This window comes from Apteryx rowi, unplaced genomic scaffold, assembly GCF_003343035.1.
Source record: "Apteryx rowi isolate R43461 unplaced genomic scaffold, aptRow1 scaffold_669, whole genome shotgun sequence".
Classification (NCBI taxonomy): Eukaryota; Metazoa; Chordata; class Aves; order Apterygiformes; family Apterygidae; genus Apteryx; species Apteryx rowi.
The window spans coordinates 266,859-286,511 of NW_020450948.1; the positions used below are offsets into that span (position 1 = coordinate 266,859).

General features: G+C 38.1%; 1 protein-coding gene across 1 annotated transcript in view; it reads right to left on the minus strand.

Annotated features, from left to right (window-relative positions):
- NPAS3 (neuronal PAS domain protein 3) overlaps positions 1 to 19,653 on the minus strand; it is a 196,433-nt gene that overhangs the window by 11,645 nt on the left and 165,135 nt on the right. The window contains exon 5 of the mRNA XM_026085425.1: positions 14,005 to 14,111. Within this exon, the coding sequence (XP_025941210.1) occupies positions 14,005 to 14,111 (107 nt within the window). The remainder of the gene's footprint in view (positions 1 to 14,004; positions 14,112 to 19,653) is intronic.

Below are 19,653 nucleotides of genomic sequence, written 5' to 3' on the forward strand. Positions count from 1 at the left end.
GTGAAATTATGTTTTATTACTAGCAACAGACCATTCATTTAAGCTTAGCACAAACTTATGAAAAAGTAATGCTATTTGGAACACATCCTGAACTTAGTCAGACTCTCTTTCTTTAGGCAAATCCCTTTCAGAGAACCAGGATTCATCTCCATAATTTTGTACACTGAGAAATACAAAGAGCTTTACATTTCTATTTCTTAGCATAAGAATATACACGGAGTACCCAATCTTGCAGACAATGTAGTATGTGGGAAAGTGGGACTTGTGACCATATCAATGGAATAGCTCATGTGACTGATGTTACATGCAATTATGCAGGATTGGGTGCATTGGTTTATTTGTAGGAATAGCAGGGAGGGTGACTTCTCTTAAAGGCTTAGTCTCTGCTGCCAACAAATGCATAAGTCTCCATAGCATTGATGGGAGTTACATGTTTACAAGAAAGAGGAGAAAACAGATCTTGTTACTAAGCCAAATTGTGTGGAAATACAGTGAAATCTTTCTAACGCTGGCTTTCAGCTTAATAGCTGTCAGAAACAATCTTTACAGCGACTATAACTGTGAAGAGGAAAATGAAAAAAACCATAAATACTAGGAATAAGATGACAAATATAATTATATACATATAAACCCTTTAATCAAAGGAAATTACTGAGGGTTGATGTTTTAAAATTAGTGACCTTTACGTTGCCTGCACAGATATATTCCCTAAAATGGTGGATGCTAAATTTGACTACAATTTGCTGAAATATTACCTAGTTATTCAGTTTCATGTCAGAGGTTAACATGCAAGAAATGCATAGTATGTGCATTTCTAAGAACTAAAAAACCCCCACTTATTTCTCCAAGTATGAATATATTGCTATGTACATAGTTCCCAAAAGAGGGATTTCAGTCTTCCTTGGAAGCTTTGTGCACAGCAATATACTTGTAGCAGTGGAGTGAAGGAGGGGGGAGAAGAAGAAACAGTCAGTGTTCTTTGCAGGAACCTAATTCCGTTAGAAAATCGGAGTAAATCAGTACAAGTTTGTCTTCAGAAATATGGTTACAAAAAGAAAAAGAACATGGTTTCTTCCTGTAAGGCTGTTCTGAGAAATCAAAGCCAAAGCTTCTAAATAGTGAGTTGTTTTTTAAAAGAAGGAAGTAGTTTAATTCAGTTTGAAGAGGAGATGAAGAAACTGTATATCAAAAGCAGTCTTTTAGAGAAGTCTCTTACAAAAGGACATTTTACTAATGCGCATATGCATTTAAAAGCTACACTATATTGCGTATTCAGGTAAGTATAGAGTAAATAGGAAATGATGAGATCATCTTACATATTCACACAGCTTCACAAAAAGGTTCTTTTAACTGGTGAAAATATTGAGGTTACATCTGCTCTGCTATTCACCCTTCTCCTTGAGATACCTTTATCAATGACTGTATGGTATTGATACTGAATTCCTCTTGCTATAAATTTACAAAAATATTTTTAATTTACTATACGAGGATGAAAATACTGTACTTAATACCACAGTTGGATACTTAGCTGTACCCACAAGTACTCTTTCTACATTCACAAAACTGGCAGATGAAACATGAAAAGGAATACTGACTCTTTAATCTCCACTTCTCCACCTAAGACCCAAGGCAAGCTGACAGGGTAACTTCATTCTGGAAACAGAGGTGCTTTTTTTTTTTAATTCTGGTTTACTTTTTCTTCTGCTTTTGAAAACTGTGGGCTGTAGGGGAAAGAACCTGGCATAGGCTTAAAATAAGAACAAGTTCCTTTATCTGAAAAGTTACAGTCCTTGATGCTTACAGGAAGGTCATTTTCAAAACCCACAGGAAAAATAGCATCACAGCCAGAAAGAGTGCATTAAGTGCTTTATTTGCTTGTAACAGAGACAGTTTTTCATTTATAACAGCTCAGAGGATCAAGTGAGCCTTTGATGTTGTAAGGACTTTTCTATAGATTTTGCAATTAGTGAGTTAGATGTTTTAAATAGGAGGCATCCACAAATTGGATTTTAGCAATGAAAAAAAAAAAAGTACTGAGCAATATTTAGCAATAGAGTTCTCTTCTCTTGAGAAAATAAAAATATGATAACTGATTAGGAAAATATCAGTTCTGTGTGGCTTTAGAAAACTGCATTTTGCTCTCATCACATGGCATGAACAAACCTTCAATGCTGGACAGAAAACATCTTTTTTTAGGTTTGTGTAGAATGCAGCATATTATGTCAATAATACTGACTGAGACTTTGGCTGCTATTGTATGAACATTAGACAGTAATAATGGCAGGGCTCTAAAGATAAATTCATCATTTTCAAGGGCAAACAGGAGTTAGCAGTTTGGATTTGTGAAAGAAAACCGTATCTCACCAGTACCTAAACTCCCACCTAACTTTCTTCTTCTGGAACTGCTCTTTTAAGCATACGCATTCACTCCAAAAATGCTAAGGTGTGGCAAATGATTTATTGCTTACTTCTATAGTATGGAATATTGTTTAATCTTCCAGTATAGGACTGTTATGCATATAAATACCAAACAAATTAGGCAAAAGTAAAGTTCAGCAACTCTGCAGGCAGAAAATGAAAGTAAAACCCATCCTCTATGCAAAGAAAAACTGGGAAGATTAATGATCTTTAAAAACTAAAGAATATTTCTCCTGCCACTCTTTGCCTTTTCAGAGGAGCAAATGTTAAAAGCAGTCTGAGTCGAACTGTTGAAAAATGTGGATTCACATTAGGATCCAAGCTTTGTAGCTCAAGGCCATCACTTGTCAAATGCAATGAGAAAAGTCTTACATGCTGTGTGTCCAGCCAGGGAAGAAAAGTAATTCCAAATAGTGAAAATTCCATGGGTTAGTTTGGAAAAGCAACCTGCAGATTTTGTAGCCTGTCCTAATTCCAGGACAGTGGTTCTCCAGCCCTCTGAAAATTGCTAGCTGCCATTAGAGATTCTGCCTTCATTTGATTCCAGATTATCTCAGATAAGGACCAGGAAGATATTTTGCTTAAAATAACCAGATGTTATCAGTTTATTAGTTCACAGCAGCAGTACAAAAGTATTAAAACTCAGCAAGACCAAAAAAAAAAAAAAAAAAGCATTTCCTAGCACTATGTACAAATTATCATCTCCTTCTTGAACAACAGACACTTTTCTTTCTCCCCCTCCGTTCTTTCATAATGCTTATAAGATACCATTTGCCAGTCATCCATCAATCAAAATGGCAATTTTATAATCATGAAAACATACGCTTAACATTAACTATTAACAAGAACAATAATACTAGGGAGGATATTTATTTTGAAACATTATGTGGGTATTGATCGAATGTAATGGTAGAATTATAATATCTAATTCAATGTATCAGTAGATACACTCTCCCACAGATGCTAACAGCATGCACATCAGAATACTGTTCTGTTGTGAAAGACAGTGAAAGTTATACTGCCCAAAGACAATAATTTACTACCTGGGATCCACAGTCTATTGTTTTTTCATATTTTCTCCTTTTAAGTTCTTTGCTTAGTTGAGAGTGTGTCATAGGAAGCATTTAATTGCAAACAAAATATATTCTTTTTGTCTCTGTACCTCCTTATATGTCTTAGATCTTTCTCCTGTATTGCTGTATTGTGAATGAATTACCATTCAGGGGTAAATTTGCTGGGTAGTACCTGAAATACTTTGTGCTGAAATCTGAGCCAAATAGAAACGTTTAATAAACCAGCTAACCATGGTAAAGCAAAATGTCTGTACAAACATACACTTTCTAAAAGATAGAAATAAACTAACTAGCTATGTTTATTTAAAAATAAACTGTATTGAATAATGAACACTTGATTTGTCTACTAAGATTGTCTAGGTTTCCTTCTCTCTTTCTTAATTTTTCTTCTCCCTCATAATTTGTCAGTCTCCCCATGACTTTTAAAAGTTCAGTCCTGCCAGGAAGTGATTTCCTTCTGCTAATATTGAAATAGTCCTTTAGAAACCCAAGCCCACTTTGAACACCAACTTCAGACAGGACTTCCATTAGCATTAATGAACTCTCTATGTTCAGACTGGAGGGGAAAATGAAATTCCAGATCCGAATTTTGCCCTCAGCTACTGAAATGCAACATCAGGGGAGAAATTTGGCCCTGCTTGCTCAAGGAGCTCAAATCGATCTCTCCACTAATATTAATGTCCGTCATATGACAACCTATTAATGACCTTAGAACACAACCCTTTCCATGCCAAAGGTGTCAGTGGACTGTACACAGCTCTGCCTCATCCAATAGGGAAGTTCCACAGAGGCTGATCAAAATACAGAAACAGATAGGCAGTAATGTTAATTTGCTTTATCAGTTTCACAGATTAAGATGGGCTGTTTCCAGGGAAAGGATACTATCCTTTTAAACATGCTTTCACATGCTTATGCTTATCCCAGTTTGGGTGCTGGTACTGAGTGAAATGAGTTTGGTTTTCTCAGCCTAATCCCCACAGCACAGAATGTCAGGATGACATGGCACAACTGAATGTTTAAACCCCCTTCTAACCACCACAAAGATTCACCATCATCTCACATTTGGCAATAAACTATATCTAAAACATATTTTTAAAACATATTGTCACTTTTAAACTAGATCACTTGTAAAAAAAATAAACAAAACCAACTTTCTACCTTTCTTCACAAGCCCAAAACAGATAATTTAGCACTACCCCCTCCCAAAAAAAGAAAAAAAAATCCCTTTTAAAATAAAAATAAAATAACTTTCAAATAAGTTAGCATGTTATGATTTCAGAACCAATACCTGACAATCTTTGGAGGTTAGATACAAAAGCTTTAGAAGTTTGGAAGGGGATTTCCAGAAGCCCATTGGGACAGAGTCGTGGACACCAGCCCACTTGCTTTGTAAGTTATCTGAGATCAAAAATTATATTGATCCAAAACTGGTCACATCACCCCTGAATGGGAAAGCCACAAGTGATTTATGTAAGTTCTTCCAAGTGAGTGCTAATAAGACCTATTGCACACCATCACCTATTTGATATATGCTACACAAATTGATACTATTTTCATATACTTCTGGCTTTGAAGATTGCGTGTCTCAGAGACACAAGTTCAACTGTCCAGACCTTGGGGGGGGGGAGTAACATTAATGTATTTTTTAAACTCTAGGAAGATCTGCAACAGTTTCTTCTTACCTTAATGCAGTATCAGTTTAGGCTGGAGTATTTCACAGTCGGGTTAAGTTAGAAACAAAATAGTTAGGCCATCCCCCGATTTTTAATGGACTAACACTTCTTTTCTAGTTTACACTATAAGACAATGAAAATGTCTGGTCTCAGTAATGTTGGAGTGAACCTCAGCAATGAAGGGAAAATGGTGTGTGGCCAGAAGTATTTTCCCCTTCCTTTTTAACATGGCATACATTTAAAGTGGCTCAGCCAGTTGGAGTGTAGAAAAAGTCACCATAGAAATAGTTTAGTGAACAGAGTGAAGGTGAAGCTGTCAGAGATGCAAGATAAATCCTGTTATTCCCATGGCTTTGCAGTTTATCATGTGGTTCTGCAATCTATCACAAGAATAATACCAAAGTATAAATTCATCTTTGGGGTTGGAAATTTTCAGCTCAAAAAGATTTAAAAAATAAAAAAGATGATTAAGGGAGTAACAGGGAAACCCAAGGTTCTGAACAGAAGTCTGAACTCAACCTTCATTCTGCAGTCCCTTAATGCAGTAGCTCTAATTATACAGCCAGGACTGCACACATTTTTAATGTAAAAATAGGAGAAAAGTTTAGCTAAAAATTTCAACTGACTAAGGCACTAGGATAGAAGCACATTACAGTGATACCAAATGAGAACTCAATTGTTCTTTGAAGCCTGAAAAACATTTTAAATCTGGTGGTAAAGGCAGATTTCTGAAAAAGTTTTTCCTTGATTTAAACAATACTTGGCACATCTACCAAACATTCTTTCCTTGGCTTTCTTTTGCACTTTTCATCTCTGTGAAAAGACCACTGAGTACACCTCCACGCACAGTTCAGTTTTCTCTCTTTGTTTTCGTGGCAAATGACAAATGCACGGAGGTCATTTTGTGTTACTTAGGCAGGCAGGGCATTTGCAATGATTGATGCTCGACTGTGGGAAAAAAAAAAAGCTATGAAAGAATTACAATGGAGTGCCTACAAACTGAAATGGGGATGTACTAATTAGCGTTGCATTAAACAGTTTGATTTAATTTGAAGATGAAAGCATCAGGAATGAAGTTAAAGGGCTATCAATGAAAACTATATTTGAGGCACCTTGCAAAATAACTGTATATCGCTACGCTAGAAAAGGCAAAATTTTCCAATTAGGAAAAGGCAGATTCACAGCTAATGGTTTAAACAGCTTAAAGGTTTAGCTTTGTACAGTTCTCTGGTTTATTTACTATCCAAAAGATCTGATGCTGCTGGTAAACTCTCTTAGATACTTTACATACACAGAAAAAACGTGCCCAAAAGCACACAATTAGCATGTGAAAAATTTAGCCACAAGATATCGTGGAGATCAGAAATTTATCAGGATTTAAAATGGTATCTGAATATTTATATGGATAATTAGAATACCCAACATTACAATAGCAACTAGCTCCCTCCACAAACTGTAATTTAGGTGCAAATTCTCATCTTCTAAGGAATGAACCAGTCATGAATTAATAGTGGAGCATGGCCAAAAAGGGAGCAATGTATACATAACTACCTGTTGCAGAATGTTTTCCACCTTCTTTTAAAGTAACTGACATTGGTCAGAGAGCAGAAAAAGATAATGAGCTAGACAGACCAGAATCTCACATAAACCAGCGAAGCATTTGCCAGAGCAAACATAGTAGCTGCAGGATTTCAGAGCATGGCTAACTCCATAACTCTGAAAGACATGAAGCATACATACTCTTGGTTAGGTACAAGTCTCCTGAGATTTGATGTTTCTTGCTGTGTCAGACTTGTGTTATTTGTGCTTATACAGTTCAGTGATAGGAAATTATTGAACCAGTTGAGGGACAAGTCACCCAAACAATTGTTGGCAGATCAGAGGGTTTAAAAATGGCTGGTGTGATGGGAGGGTGGTGCTGAGCAGTAGCTGGTGGGCTGATGTGACTATTTTTTCACTTTGCTCAGCTGCAACCAGAACAGGACGCATGACTGCAAGTTTATCTTGCTGTGCCTTACAAAAAAAATGGGAACCAAACATGCTGCTAACTCAGATGTGTTTGGTGAATAAATTCACCGGGGTCTGCACAAGGACCAGATACTCTGGCAATGGCTTCCACACACCTAAATAGATGGAGTCTAGACCATCAAATAGTAAGAATATCAAGTGCTGAACTAAAGACAATGATATTACTCTGGAAGCAACTGTTATGCATTAGGACAGAAAAACAAAAATTAGGTATGTGTCAAAAACAAAGTTTACATTCATTTCTTTCCTAGTATGAAGCAAAAAATGTTCTCTTTATATGCTTCATTTTTTCCAGTTTCTTATCTCCTGTTCCCTCTTCTTGCTTTATCACCACCAACTCCAGCCAAAAGGACATAAGGATGGCAGGCTCCAAGGCAGAAACCTTCGCTGGCCCATAGTATGGACAGACAGGATGATTGTGCGACTGGTTACACCAATGCCTTTGCAATACTTTGAAAACAAGATACACCAGACTGTCATCAGGATGCCAGGCAGGCTTGGTTTAAGAATTACCTAAACACCAGACATTTTATCATCCTAATTCAGAATCAATCTTGTTTTTTAGTGATGATAATAAACTTGTACAAACATGAGATTCATTTGTATATTTTAGCATTTTATTTCAGTCACAGAATGCAAAACCTGACATTGGAATCAGTTTGATTTTTTTTGGTGATTGAAGATACTAAGCACTACAAGAGCATTGAAATTTCGATCTGATTAGGATAAAAATTCCTCAGGATCAAAACACTTCTTTTTTTCCCCCTACAGTTTTACTAATTGTGTGCTACTTGACATTGCAGAGTTATTCCACAGCATGATAGCAAAATATGTGAAGTGTATTTTACTGTTAGAAATTATCAACTCACTCTATTTGTTTTTCATGTGTTTGATGTTATTAAGAGAATGAAAAATTATAACTGATGTGCATAAGTTAAAAGGTTTAGTTCATCTACCGCTGGTAGGCTAAACCACCAAGCAATATTTTGTGTGTCAATAGGAATTTTCTACTGAACATACATAAAAGAAATCATGAATATATAACTGATTTAAAAGCAGACCGAGGGCTAATATTCCTTGAAAAATATGGATGCGATGAAAAAGGTGAATATGGAATAGTTTATTTTCAGAAAGACTGGATTATTCTAACCACTGGAAACCAGATAAAGTAGATCAGAGGGAATGCTACCAAACATACTCATCAGAGACCTTTGTTTTATGGGAAATGAACTGCCCTGGCTCAGTTCCTGAGGAACTGTACTTCTTATAGCTGTAAATCAAATCCTGAAGAAATAGGATGATGTTTTCTAAGCAATAGCTGAAGACAACAAGTATCTTTTTGTCAGTGTCAGGTCTCTGAATTTAGACCCCAATTAGGATTCCAAAATGAAAAAGCACGTATTATATACCAATATATATTTGTGACAGTGTTCTTATGAGCAATATATTCATTTTCAAATGGTGGCACATTGTCCTATATTTGTCCAAAACTATATTCATGGATTCCTTCAAAGGTCTTGACTTTAATACATCCTGGCCGCTTCCTTAATGACCTCCATTGAACAGTAATACCAAGTACTTGATGTCACTGTTCAATGGAGATCATTAATTTTTTCARTTAAATGGAAGACCTATACTCCTAGAGCATATGACACCCATTCATTCTTAGCAAGTAATCTACTACTTAAATTAAGAAGGGACATTACAACCCCCTGTATGAGGGGGTGGCACAGAGTGGCAACCAAAGAGAAGCCCCTATACACAGTGCAGCATTGTACTCTAAAGAGCAGCGAGTATCAATCATCCTTGCTGTTCCACCTTGTACAGAGCTCTATGGTTGGTGCTAAGACCTCACAGACCAGTAATTTCATTAATTTGCTTGATTACTGGTATTGAATTGACACAGAATTTTTCCTGCTAGCTTTAAGACTGGGGGTATTTCCTTGTCTTTGGAACAAAGGCAGTTCTACCCCTTGAGGGACTCAGGGCTTGGTGGAAGTGTATTAACTTCCTCTGCTTGACTTGCAGTTTAACCTTGCAATGCTTCTACGCAGGGGTAAGTATAAACGGAGCATTCTACTACCTGCCCCATTCTTACAAGTGGTAAATTAGAAGTGGGCGCATGAAGAGGTCTTCCTAAGGTGTTAGTTCTAGACACAAAACAACTGTAGAGGGTAAAATCTGCCACTTCTCCTCTCTCATGCCACATACCCTAATGAAGCCTATTACACAGGCTGGGATCAGGGACTGTATCTGAGCCAGAGTACAGCTAGACCTGTGGTTTTTGAGGGCTCAGACTGAAACACCAGTTGATCGCACCTTAGCCAGTTGCTGTGTGTCAACTGAGCCCCAATGCTGGACTTGGTACAGGCTGTTAGCTATAACCTCTGTGAGAGATATTTGATTTATGAGATGCAATATCTGCCAGGGTTTCTACCAGCAATTTATTCAACAGATACAGAAAAGATAAACAAATGGAAAGTTTCCTAAACTTCTGAAATCATGAAGCATTATAAGATGAGAAATGCATTAATAAGGCAGAATTGTAACACCAAACAACTGGCTGGGGGATTTATTAAAAAAACATGATCACTGAAACCTTGAATGAAACAAGATAGAAACAATATCCCTAATCTTTTTATTTCTGTTTGAAAAAACTGATACTTCAGTAACTTGTGGGATCACCACCATATATTATCGTGTGGAAATCAATGCAGGCATATGCAGGGCTGAGTATAAATATTATTTTATTACTCTACAAGGGCATCAAGCTCTAACAGACACAAATCTCTAAGTAGAAATTTTGACTCCACTGAGCCTAATGGAATTTTTGCTATTTACTTCATTGGGGTCAGGATTTTAGTCTGTATAAAATTGCTCTTTTAGGGCATAATACCCATGTCCATTGAGGCCAAAGAAAGCTTTTCCATTGACTGTAGTTGGCCTTTCATTAGGAAAGCAGTTCCCTTACAAAAGACTGTCACTGCTAGAGTCCTGGAGATCATCTTCACTATTATACTTACTATGGCCACATTCCTGAAACTGCTTTTGTCTTCTTTTATCTGAGATAGAGTTAACAAGGCCTGTTTTTCAAAGTTTCTAATGGACTACTATGATCTGCAGTCATCAACAGCCCTCTTGATTTTCCTGTATGATTTTGTGCGATGTTTTCTTCTTTGCTTGTTTTTTTCCTATTTGATGTCTATGAACAACCTGGCTGGGAAGGCAGGATGTCCTGGTCTTACTTGTTCATATTTTCCCCCAATATGTTGTTAGTGAATAGGCAGAATAGTGGTTTTATTTGTGTTTCTTTTTACCCTCAGATCTACCACTGCAATTTGGAATTCTTGATTTAATCTTTAAAAATTATTTTCTCTTCTGTAAAATCAATTAAGATTTTTAGACACATTCTGAAGTCCTCTGTCAAACACATCCTTTTGAGTTTGCTGCTTTCTCAAGTTTGCTTCTGCTTTGTCACAAGACTTCCTAACCATTACTTTGGCTTCCAGCTCCTCTTCATAGCATTGCTTTTTATCTATTGTAATCTCAAGTAATCATACCATATGTAGTACTGGCAAATCTCCTCCATTATTTATTTTGGGGAACTGCAATACTGCTGAGTTTTACCTTCTACAGACATTGTCTGTAAGTTCTTGAATTTTGGCTCTAATCTTATTTTCACTAAACAAGGGGATTTTCTCATTCTAGCTTGATCTGAACTTGATTATCTGGGATGGCCAAGTTGCTATGGTGTTTTTTGGGTGATTGTGGCTTTTTTCCCCTTGGCACTTCTACAGTGTTTTTTTCCAAATGCTAGAAATATTGAGTGTGTCTCTGTGCAAAGATATGAGYCGCTTCAGCTCCTGCAAGAGTTATAATAGGCAGGTATACTTCTGAGTTATGCCTTTCTGGAATTACATGTCTGTTTAGAGCATTTTGTTTTCTGCTATTACTAACTGAAAATATCCTACTGCCATCACTTATTCAGTATTTCCAAGTCTTATTTAAACCTGAAGATCTTTCATCCAGAGTTTGAGTTTGAATAATATGAAAAGACAAATACAAAGTGCTCCCCCTGTAATGGACTGATTCCCTGCAATGGTACAGACTGGGAACTGGGACCAGGTAATAGCTTTGCTGAAAAGCTCATGGGGCTCCTGGTGGGCAGTAGGCTAAACATAAATCAGCAGTGTGCCCTGGCAGTGATGAAGGAGAACAGCATACTGGACTGTACAAGAAAGGGGATAGCCAATAGGTCAAAAGAAGTCGTTATTGCCCTTCACTCAGCACTCTTTAGAGCACATTTGAAATACTGTGTCCAGTTTGGGGCTTCCCAGTACAAGAAAGACTTTGATAAACTTGAGCGAGCTTAGAAGAGGGACACCAAGATGATGAGGGGGCTGAAGAACTTGCGCTGTGAGGAGAGGCTAGGGGAACCATTCTTCATCAGCCTGGAGAGGAGAGAACTTTGGGGGGACCTAACAGCAGCCTGTCCATACCCACAAGGAGGTTCCTAAGAAGATGGAGCCAAGTTCTTTATTGAGCTGCGCAGCAGGAGGATGAGAGGAAACAGTCATAAATCAAAACAGGGAAATTCCAACTGGATAGAAGGAAAAAATTCACTATGAGGAGAACTAAGCTCCTATTAAGGATAACTGGAACAGGCTGCTCAGTGAAGAAATGGAACATCTGACCTTGGAGGTTTTCAAGGCCCAACTGGACAAAGCCCCAAACAATTTGCTTTGAATTCAGTGTTGACCCTGCTTTGAGCATGAGGTTGAACTAGGTGACCACCTAGAGTCCTTTTCAACCTGAATGATTCTATGAACATCTTGTCCTATAATCCAAGAGAACAACTGTATATAAAATATCTAACTGGCCTAATCCCATTGAAAACTAGGCTTAGCATAATAGGAGTAAAAATAATTATACTATAGTCACACAGCCAAGTTTGGAACCTCATTGTGCTGGATGCTGATAAACATAACTCTTGTGCTTAAAAATCTTGCAAATCAATTAGCTAAAATGGACATACAGTGAGAGAGGAACTAGTTACAGTGAGGTGAATAGATTTGCTAGAAGTTGATCTTGTTTCCTGGGTCTGCTAAGTCCTAGTCCAGTGTTCATCCACTGGCCTATGCTGCTGCTCACACTATGTGCATAGGTCTCTAGGTTTCCTGAAGATGAATGTTTCATAAAGCATATTCTATTTCAGAGAGAAGTGGTCATTGAGAAGATTAAGGTCTTTTTCAAATGGGATGTTCATCTCTGCCAGGTGGTACGTTAAGACTGTGAGTCATAAATATCTTTTATTTCCTTGGTCACATAGTGCAGTGGAAGCGCAACTTGTCTTATTTGACTTCCAGTTTCAAGAGCACCAGATAAGTTTCTGAATTTGTTCATTCATTTCTGAGCAAATGCCACATCCTCCTGGATATTAAATGCTGGAAATGTAAATGATGCAAAATGACTTTGTTTATCATTTTGGATAATTGATTTTTTTTTTTTTCAGAAATGTATCTAATCTGACCTTCTTTTGACAAATGCAGTTTACTTTCTAGAGACTTCAGGGACTATTTTTTAAAGCACTACAGATGTTAACATCAAAGATGGCTGCCATATATCATCACAGAAGTGGTCCCTGTTCTCCAGCTTTCCAACTGCAGTTATCCTCCTGTCTTCCCTTGCAGATCAAGCAAGGTACTTTTGGACTGAAGATTTGTATTGCCTTCCCTTATAGTCACACAGTCTTATAAAAGCTAATTAAAGGTGGATGGATTTGGGCTGCTACTCTTTTATTAATAAATGTTAGCAGGGCATGGTGCTGGGATTCTCAGAATTCCATAATGTGGCATTAGGGAGACACACGGGGAGTAGAGCTATTCAAATCTGGGACCTTGAATCAGAGATGCAGCTTGCAGACAGTCTTGTGCATTGAGAAAAACGGAAGAGTCGATCGTAAATGCAATGTCAGTCACAAAAACTTCCAAAGAAATATCTGGCTTCACTGCAAATGCAGATAAATTAGAGATTACAGGCCTAAATTCTCTTTTCGTACCAGGATAAATCAGGAGCACCATCACTGAAGTAAACAGATCTCAGCAAGAAAAGAATTAGGCCCTATAGCTTTTAATAATAAGAGTACAAAGAATTTAATTACAATGAATCAAGCTGAACCTCCCTTCCCCCATACATGCATGCACAGATACATGCACAAGCTCTCCGGTAAGATTCGTCTCTTGTTACATTTTTGTACAACTTCCATTGTCCTCGTCCTCATAAGATACTACCTGTATGCAAATAATTGACACTTAGAAGCTACACGGATGGGGGCTATATAGGTGATTATACACTGGGTGGTTAAAACACTGGCAGAGCTGTAGCTCAGTCGTGTCTGGAACAACCTAGTGAAATCCCAAATATGCTGCAGTTTCTGGCCTCCCTGTTATGACTCAGAAAAGGAAAAAGGAAGAGAGGAGTTCATTTTCTGTGCTAGGGAGGTAGTTTCTCACCTAAGCAATACCTCTTTGAAGGAGTAAAATAATGCACAGCACATATAACTGAACAGCTGCTGGAGACTACTGTAATACAAATCTAATTTTTTATTTCCACGTATATGAACAATCTTATATGTCTATACAAAGACTTGAAAATATATAATACAACAAGTTATATTTGAGCCACCCTCTACAGAATCCTATGACAAAAAAAGCAGGCGCAAGATGAAGATACACAATCGAGAAATACAAATATTAGTTCAGGAGCAATCAGGTGTTGTACCAGATGATTTTGACAAAAATGGAGGTACTTACAGTCTAAGTGACTATGTCTGATGCCTTCCACATCTTCAGCATGAATGAAGTGGTAACATCTCTTTCCTACAATATCTACAGGGGTCAGATCCATGTAATCACTAATCCTAAAAAGGAAAAAAAAAGGCAGCCTATAATTTAAGAAGGAAAAGAACACAGGAACTGTCAAATGACTGAAAAACTGAAACCTACAAAAACATTTTTCACTGTTGTAGTAATTCTGTGAAGACTCCACTACTTTTTTGAATGGAATTCTGTACAAACAAGATACAGTCTCTAAAAGAAAACCGTGTTTAAAGAAACCTTGAAATCATTTAATACATTGAAATAGGTGGAAAGCTAAGCTTTAGCACATATTCCTCCCATAGAATAACACCAAGACAATATAATTCCATGAAATTACAAAGCCTCAGAAACAATCTAAAATCCTCATTAAAAGACCAAGATGATTCAAGGTTATGTAATAAAGTAAAAAACATGTTATGTTTATACCAAATGATTAGAGACACCTTTCATTTCAACAGATTGATCTTCTATTGGGTATATTCACAAAAAAGCTCTTCAACCATTTTTTGGCACAAAGCCCTAACCGATATTTCAGGGATATAATTTAAATGCTAAGACATACAGATGCCTCAGGGTGTTATCTTTTTTAGTCTAATTCACTTGGGAGCTCAGCTCTCACTTCGGGTCCTTTCAACTGGGACTTTGTGGTTTAGTGCACATAGAAACTTTAAAATCTGTTCTTCAGATCTTTGTGCGTATGCATACATATGTGTGTGTGTGTGTCTGTGTGCATGTGCATACTCCTGACATTGACTGTGAAGATGTCAATGTCCTTAAATGCAGTACAGAAAATAACAAAAAAATGAAAAATGCCTTGCTTATGCAAGCATCACAAGCCTTTGAAAGTATGTTTGTTTTCTAGAAATAGAATAATATTTAAGATTTTAAATATGCTACAATAAGTGGAGTTTGCAATCATAAGATATAATCGCCATCTTCCATTTTGAGGGTTGTAAGAAACACCAAACATCTTTATATAGCCAGGTAGCTGAAGCAACTGGAACATGATCCAGAGCATAGGCCTATGGCTAGGCTCAAGCAGAAACTGAACTGCGTACGTCAGAGGGGTTCTCTCGGGGCAGATGTTGCAAACACTGATACTGAGGCACTGACTGAGGCAGAATGGTGTTTGCCTGGGTGTATGAGAGAGAAAGAGCATATAGATCAGAAGGGCTGAAGAAGGAGAAAGGAAGTACTGAATAGTGCCACAGCAGCACTGATGGTCTGTCCCAATTAAAAAAAAAAACAACAAAATCACAGGACACAAATAGAGATCAGGTGTTCTCTGAATAAAGCCTAGAGCTGAGGGCTAGCACTGCCTGTTGTTGTGCAATCCCCCACCCCCCTTTTTGTGGTGAGAATTTGTGTCCATTCGTTGATGTAATGCTGTGTATTTCCAAAGACATAGTGTATTCTACCATTAATTTCTTTTCTTAAGGAAAAAAAAATTGCAGGATGCAGAAAACTGCTCAGGTCAAAAAGAGTTAACAATAGAATTTCTGTCCTTAAAAGTTCTTTTCTCTGCAAGTAAACACCCTTGCATTTACGTTTATGTGAAGAAGCACTGTAGAATGCTCAGAGCGCCCCATAACATTCAGTAATAGTAATGAACAGACTCGCATAAAATGTCTCCAAATCACAGAGCTGAAACTACACGTAAGAGGGCTTTTTTTGAAATCCAGAGAGTCTTTGCTATGAAGTCTGCAGGGTCACGATACCAATGGATGTAGTAATCTCTGCCAGTTAGCTGGCATCTCTGACTGCTTGGAGCAGTCAGTTTGACTAAAAGGCAGTTCCCTGGACCTGCTGTCCTGGCTGGGTTCAGCTGGAGCACCATTAAGAGAAAGGTGCTGACTGCTCCTTCTAACCAAAGTGCTATGGTCTTTGCATTTTTACCAGCCATTCTGGTGTGTCCTCTGTGCTAGTTCACTAGTTCAGATCCCCACTGAATATGTGGGGAGACAAAGCTGGGTTTTATAATTCTTCTTCCTCTCTGTAGGAGGATTTCCAGAGCATGGCCTAGGGCACAGTTATGTTTGCTTGTACAGTGTGTAGTTTTTGAACAGCTTTTACATCATGAGAAACCACATTGTTCATTTACACTTTACCCACATCAACTGCATATTTTTCTATTTCTATTTTTCTGGAAACAGTGGTGGCCAGCAACTCTAAAACCTGTAGGGTGGAATGATTAAGGCCAGTGTTTGAATTTATTTTGGATAATGGGAAGTGAGGATTTTTTTTTTCCCCTCAAGAAAAGTGCTATTCTGTTCCCACTCTAAGGATCACTTGCATCTGTATTGATTTTAAACCTAGTTGAGTCTCTAATAAGACTGTAGCCGAAGTCATATTGGCAAAAACATGCTATTTTCCTTAGAATTGTCATGACATCTTTGAATGATGGAAAAAATGATCAAAAGAAGAAGTATCTTTGTGGCCTAAGGATTTAGTAAATCAATGAAATAGCAGAGTAAATTCAGCTCTAATATGTTAGTTGGGTTTAGGAGTACAGTTCTACCATGATGACATCCATTTACCATAATAAAAAAACTCTACAAAATATGAAATTTATGTTGCCCTAGCAATTCTCATTATAAACATAACAGAATTCCTGACATTTACTGATTAACTTTTATACCTCTGTGTTTGGAAAGAGATGTTTGGGCCCAAATCCACAGAAACACTTAGGCATGTAAAGCAGATTTTAGAGCTCAAGTCCAGAAGTGCAGTCTGCAAAATGCACACCTTCTCCCCAGAAAGTGTGCAAAGCTTCAGGGATCTGACACATGATCAAATTAAGGCATTTTCATTAATCTCCATGTGCCAGCTGAGCCATGTTACCTTTCAATATCAGGCTGTGAGCAGATGTCACATCACTTGCCTTGCATTTGCCATAGGTGAAAAGCATGCATGTGGACAGTTATCATAGTTCAGTTGACACACAACCTTCACGTGATCCAGGTTCTGCTTGTAAAGTCTTGAAAGGTTTCTTTCTACATACACACAGAATTGCCATCTTCTTTTTCAGGAATTAGTGTCTCAGGAAGTTTAAGCCAGGCAGGGGTTTACGAGCTTTGCTTCCCTTCATCAATTTCCCCATGAAGTAGGTGGACTCTGACTTACAAGCAAAAATTGTCAGATCAAGTTTAGCACAAGACAGAACAGCTTTGCCACACTTTCATAATGGAGCATGTTGAAGGATATGTACCTTTCAAACAACTGCCCAGTTGTAGCACTTAACCAGATGTGGGATACCCATGTCTAATCCGTACCACAAACTGCATTCAAAATGCATATCTCCTAACTTTTTGGGGATGACACTATTCACTAGGATAAAGACAAGTCTGTAATGATGGTAGTGGGGCTCCCTCTATCCCTCCTGCAGAGTTACTTCACTTGGTGCACAGTAAATTAGGTGCTGGGAAACGAATAAACTGGAAGCTTTGCCCAGTGACAAGAAACCTCCCCAGAGAGAAGGGAGTCTGAGATCAAAAGGTTCCTGCTCCCTGGACTGCATCTCTTATATTAAATTAAGTGCATAAACAGTACATGCAGCAGGAACCAGACTTTAGATCTCCCCACTCCAGGTCCACCCTGGCACAGTCTGCCATCTCTTTCTCTGGCCCATGAATCTTGCATTTTCTGCTAGAAGGTAGCTTGCTTCAGTAAATAAAAAGGGGCAATCTCTCAGCAGATGGAAGTTCTGTTACTTCCAGTCCTTCAGTGATTGTTCCAGCAGCTGCAAGGAAAGAAGGATATGCTAGCTTCAACTCCCACAGTTTTGTGAGTGAGCAACACAGCACAGACATGGAGTCACTAGAATGGGAGCAGTTGTGTTGTGGGAASGGGAGGAGTGGGAGGCACTGTGGCACAACCACTGCCTTGTGATGGACCCAGGCTGCATGCACTACAGCTCACAGGGCTAACTTGGAGGACTATCGTTCTGCTTCCTCCTCTGCTAAATTTAACTGAGCTGTATTTCGTTTCTCTGCAGTGGCATGTAAAATTTTCACAACTGAAAGTGAATGCAGGAAGGGAACTGTGGAAGCAGATTCACGGCCCCTAAGTTTAAGGTTAATATTATGAAAAAGCTGTTCAAACAGACATGTGAAGGACACAGAATTTTTTAAATAAAAAAAATGGAAGAAGAAACATAAAGATCATGAAGAAAGAAGATATGAGTGATGATCAAGCACTGACATCAAAGCAATGCAAGCAATGACACCAAAACCAGAAGCAAAAGAAATGACACCAAACAGGACACTCATGCTTATATGAAAGATACCAAAGATGGAAAATAAATAATCTGCATTGGGAAAAGAAAGAAAGTTTACAATGTTTCTTAGAGCATTAGTTATAAGACAGATCTTCCGATTCCTAGCCCCTCTGACAGGATAAACCAACAGGCTGACAGGTAGGAACTCAGTTCTACTTAATACATATGCCTGACCCTATAAAACATAAACATAGGGTTATCTTTGAGCAGATCAGTGTTTCCACTGACTTACAGGACTGTTAATATAACTGAAACCTAAAGGTAGGTATACGGTACAGTGCTTTGTTGAATTAGAACCAATTTGTTCAGACTTTGGTAGGCTTGAAGCTCTCCACACAAGACTGTTTCTACATATCTTAAGGAATTATTGGTGATCGTTGTTATGGCCAACAGGATTACTGATATGGGCAGCTCCACAGATTCTAAACCCCTTGCATTTGGAAAATGCCATGGTCACTGGGTTATTTCCTTTCTGGTACACATTAGCAAATATGGCTGTAGTAGCCCATACTAAACTGGGCTATAAGCTCTTTCCAGGTGGTCTCTGATCCCTAATAGTTGACATTGAAGCCTGATACTGTCCTCTAGCAGTAGTCTCTTTATTTTGGTTTTAGATCTTTTAGCTCAGTCTAAGGTGAACTGTCCTCTGGAGGAGCCTATCTCACTGCACTGAAGAAATTCTAGACAATTTTAGACTAGATGGTGAAGTTTAGATGAAATGAATCCCACACTTGGAAAGCAGGCATGGATTTACGTACCACGTTTTAGGCACCAAAATTTTAAATCCCCATTTAATAGTCCAAGAATAAAATGTTAATTGTTAGAAATAGCCAGTGCATTAGCTAACTGATCTTGCCTCACAGAGTAAAACTAACTGTTCACTAGTTTCTGCTCTGAGTCCAGGATTCTGATGCAAACCTTTTCATTTAGAGGAAAGTAACAAGATGCACCCAAAGACTTGAGTAATGTCACTCCTGCTCCCTGCTGCTGCAAGCAGGCAGTCACTTGGAAAACTAGGAGTACTATTGATTTCACTCCTGCTGATCCAGTGGTCCACTGTGAGCATTCATTTCAGTTAAGTAGCAATGCTTCTGTTCCATACTCCCTGCAGCTGCCAGCAACTCCCCATTGCTCCATAAATAGCGCTTACAGCTTCCCCAGCATGCATCCATTTTTCTCTGTTTTCATCAGTGCTGCATTTGTTTTCCTGTTGCACCACATAGAATTTCCCTTTCTCCATGGGTCAGGAGCCAAGCTCATATACCCAGGAAAGAATGCTCCCTTCCTATAGGGAAAGAAGAGAGATC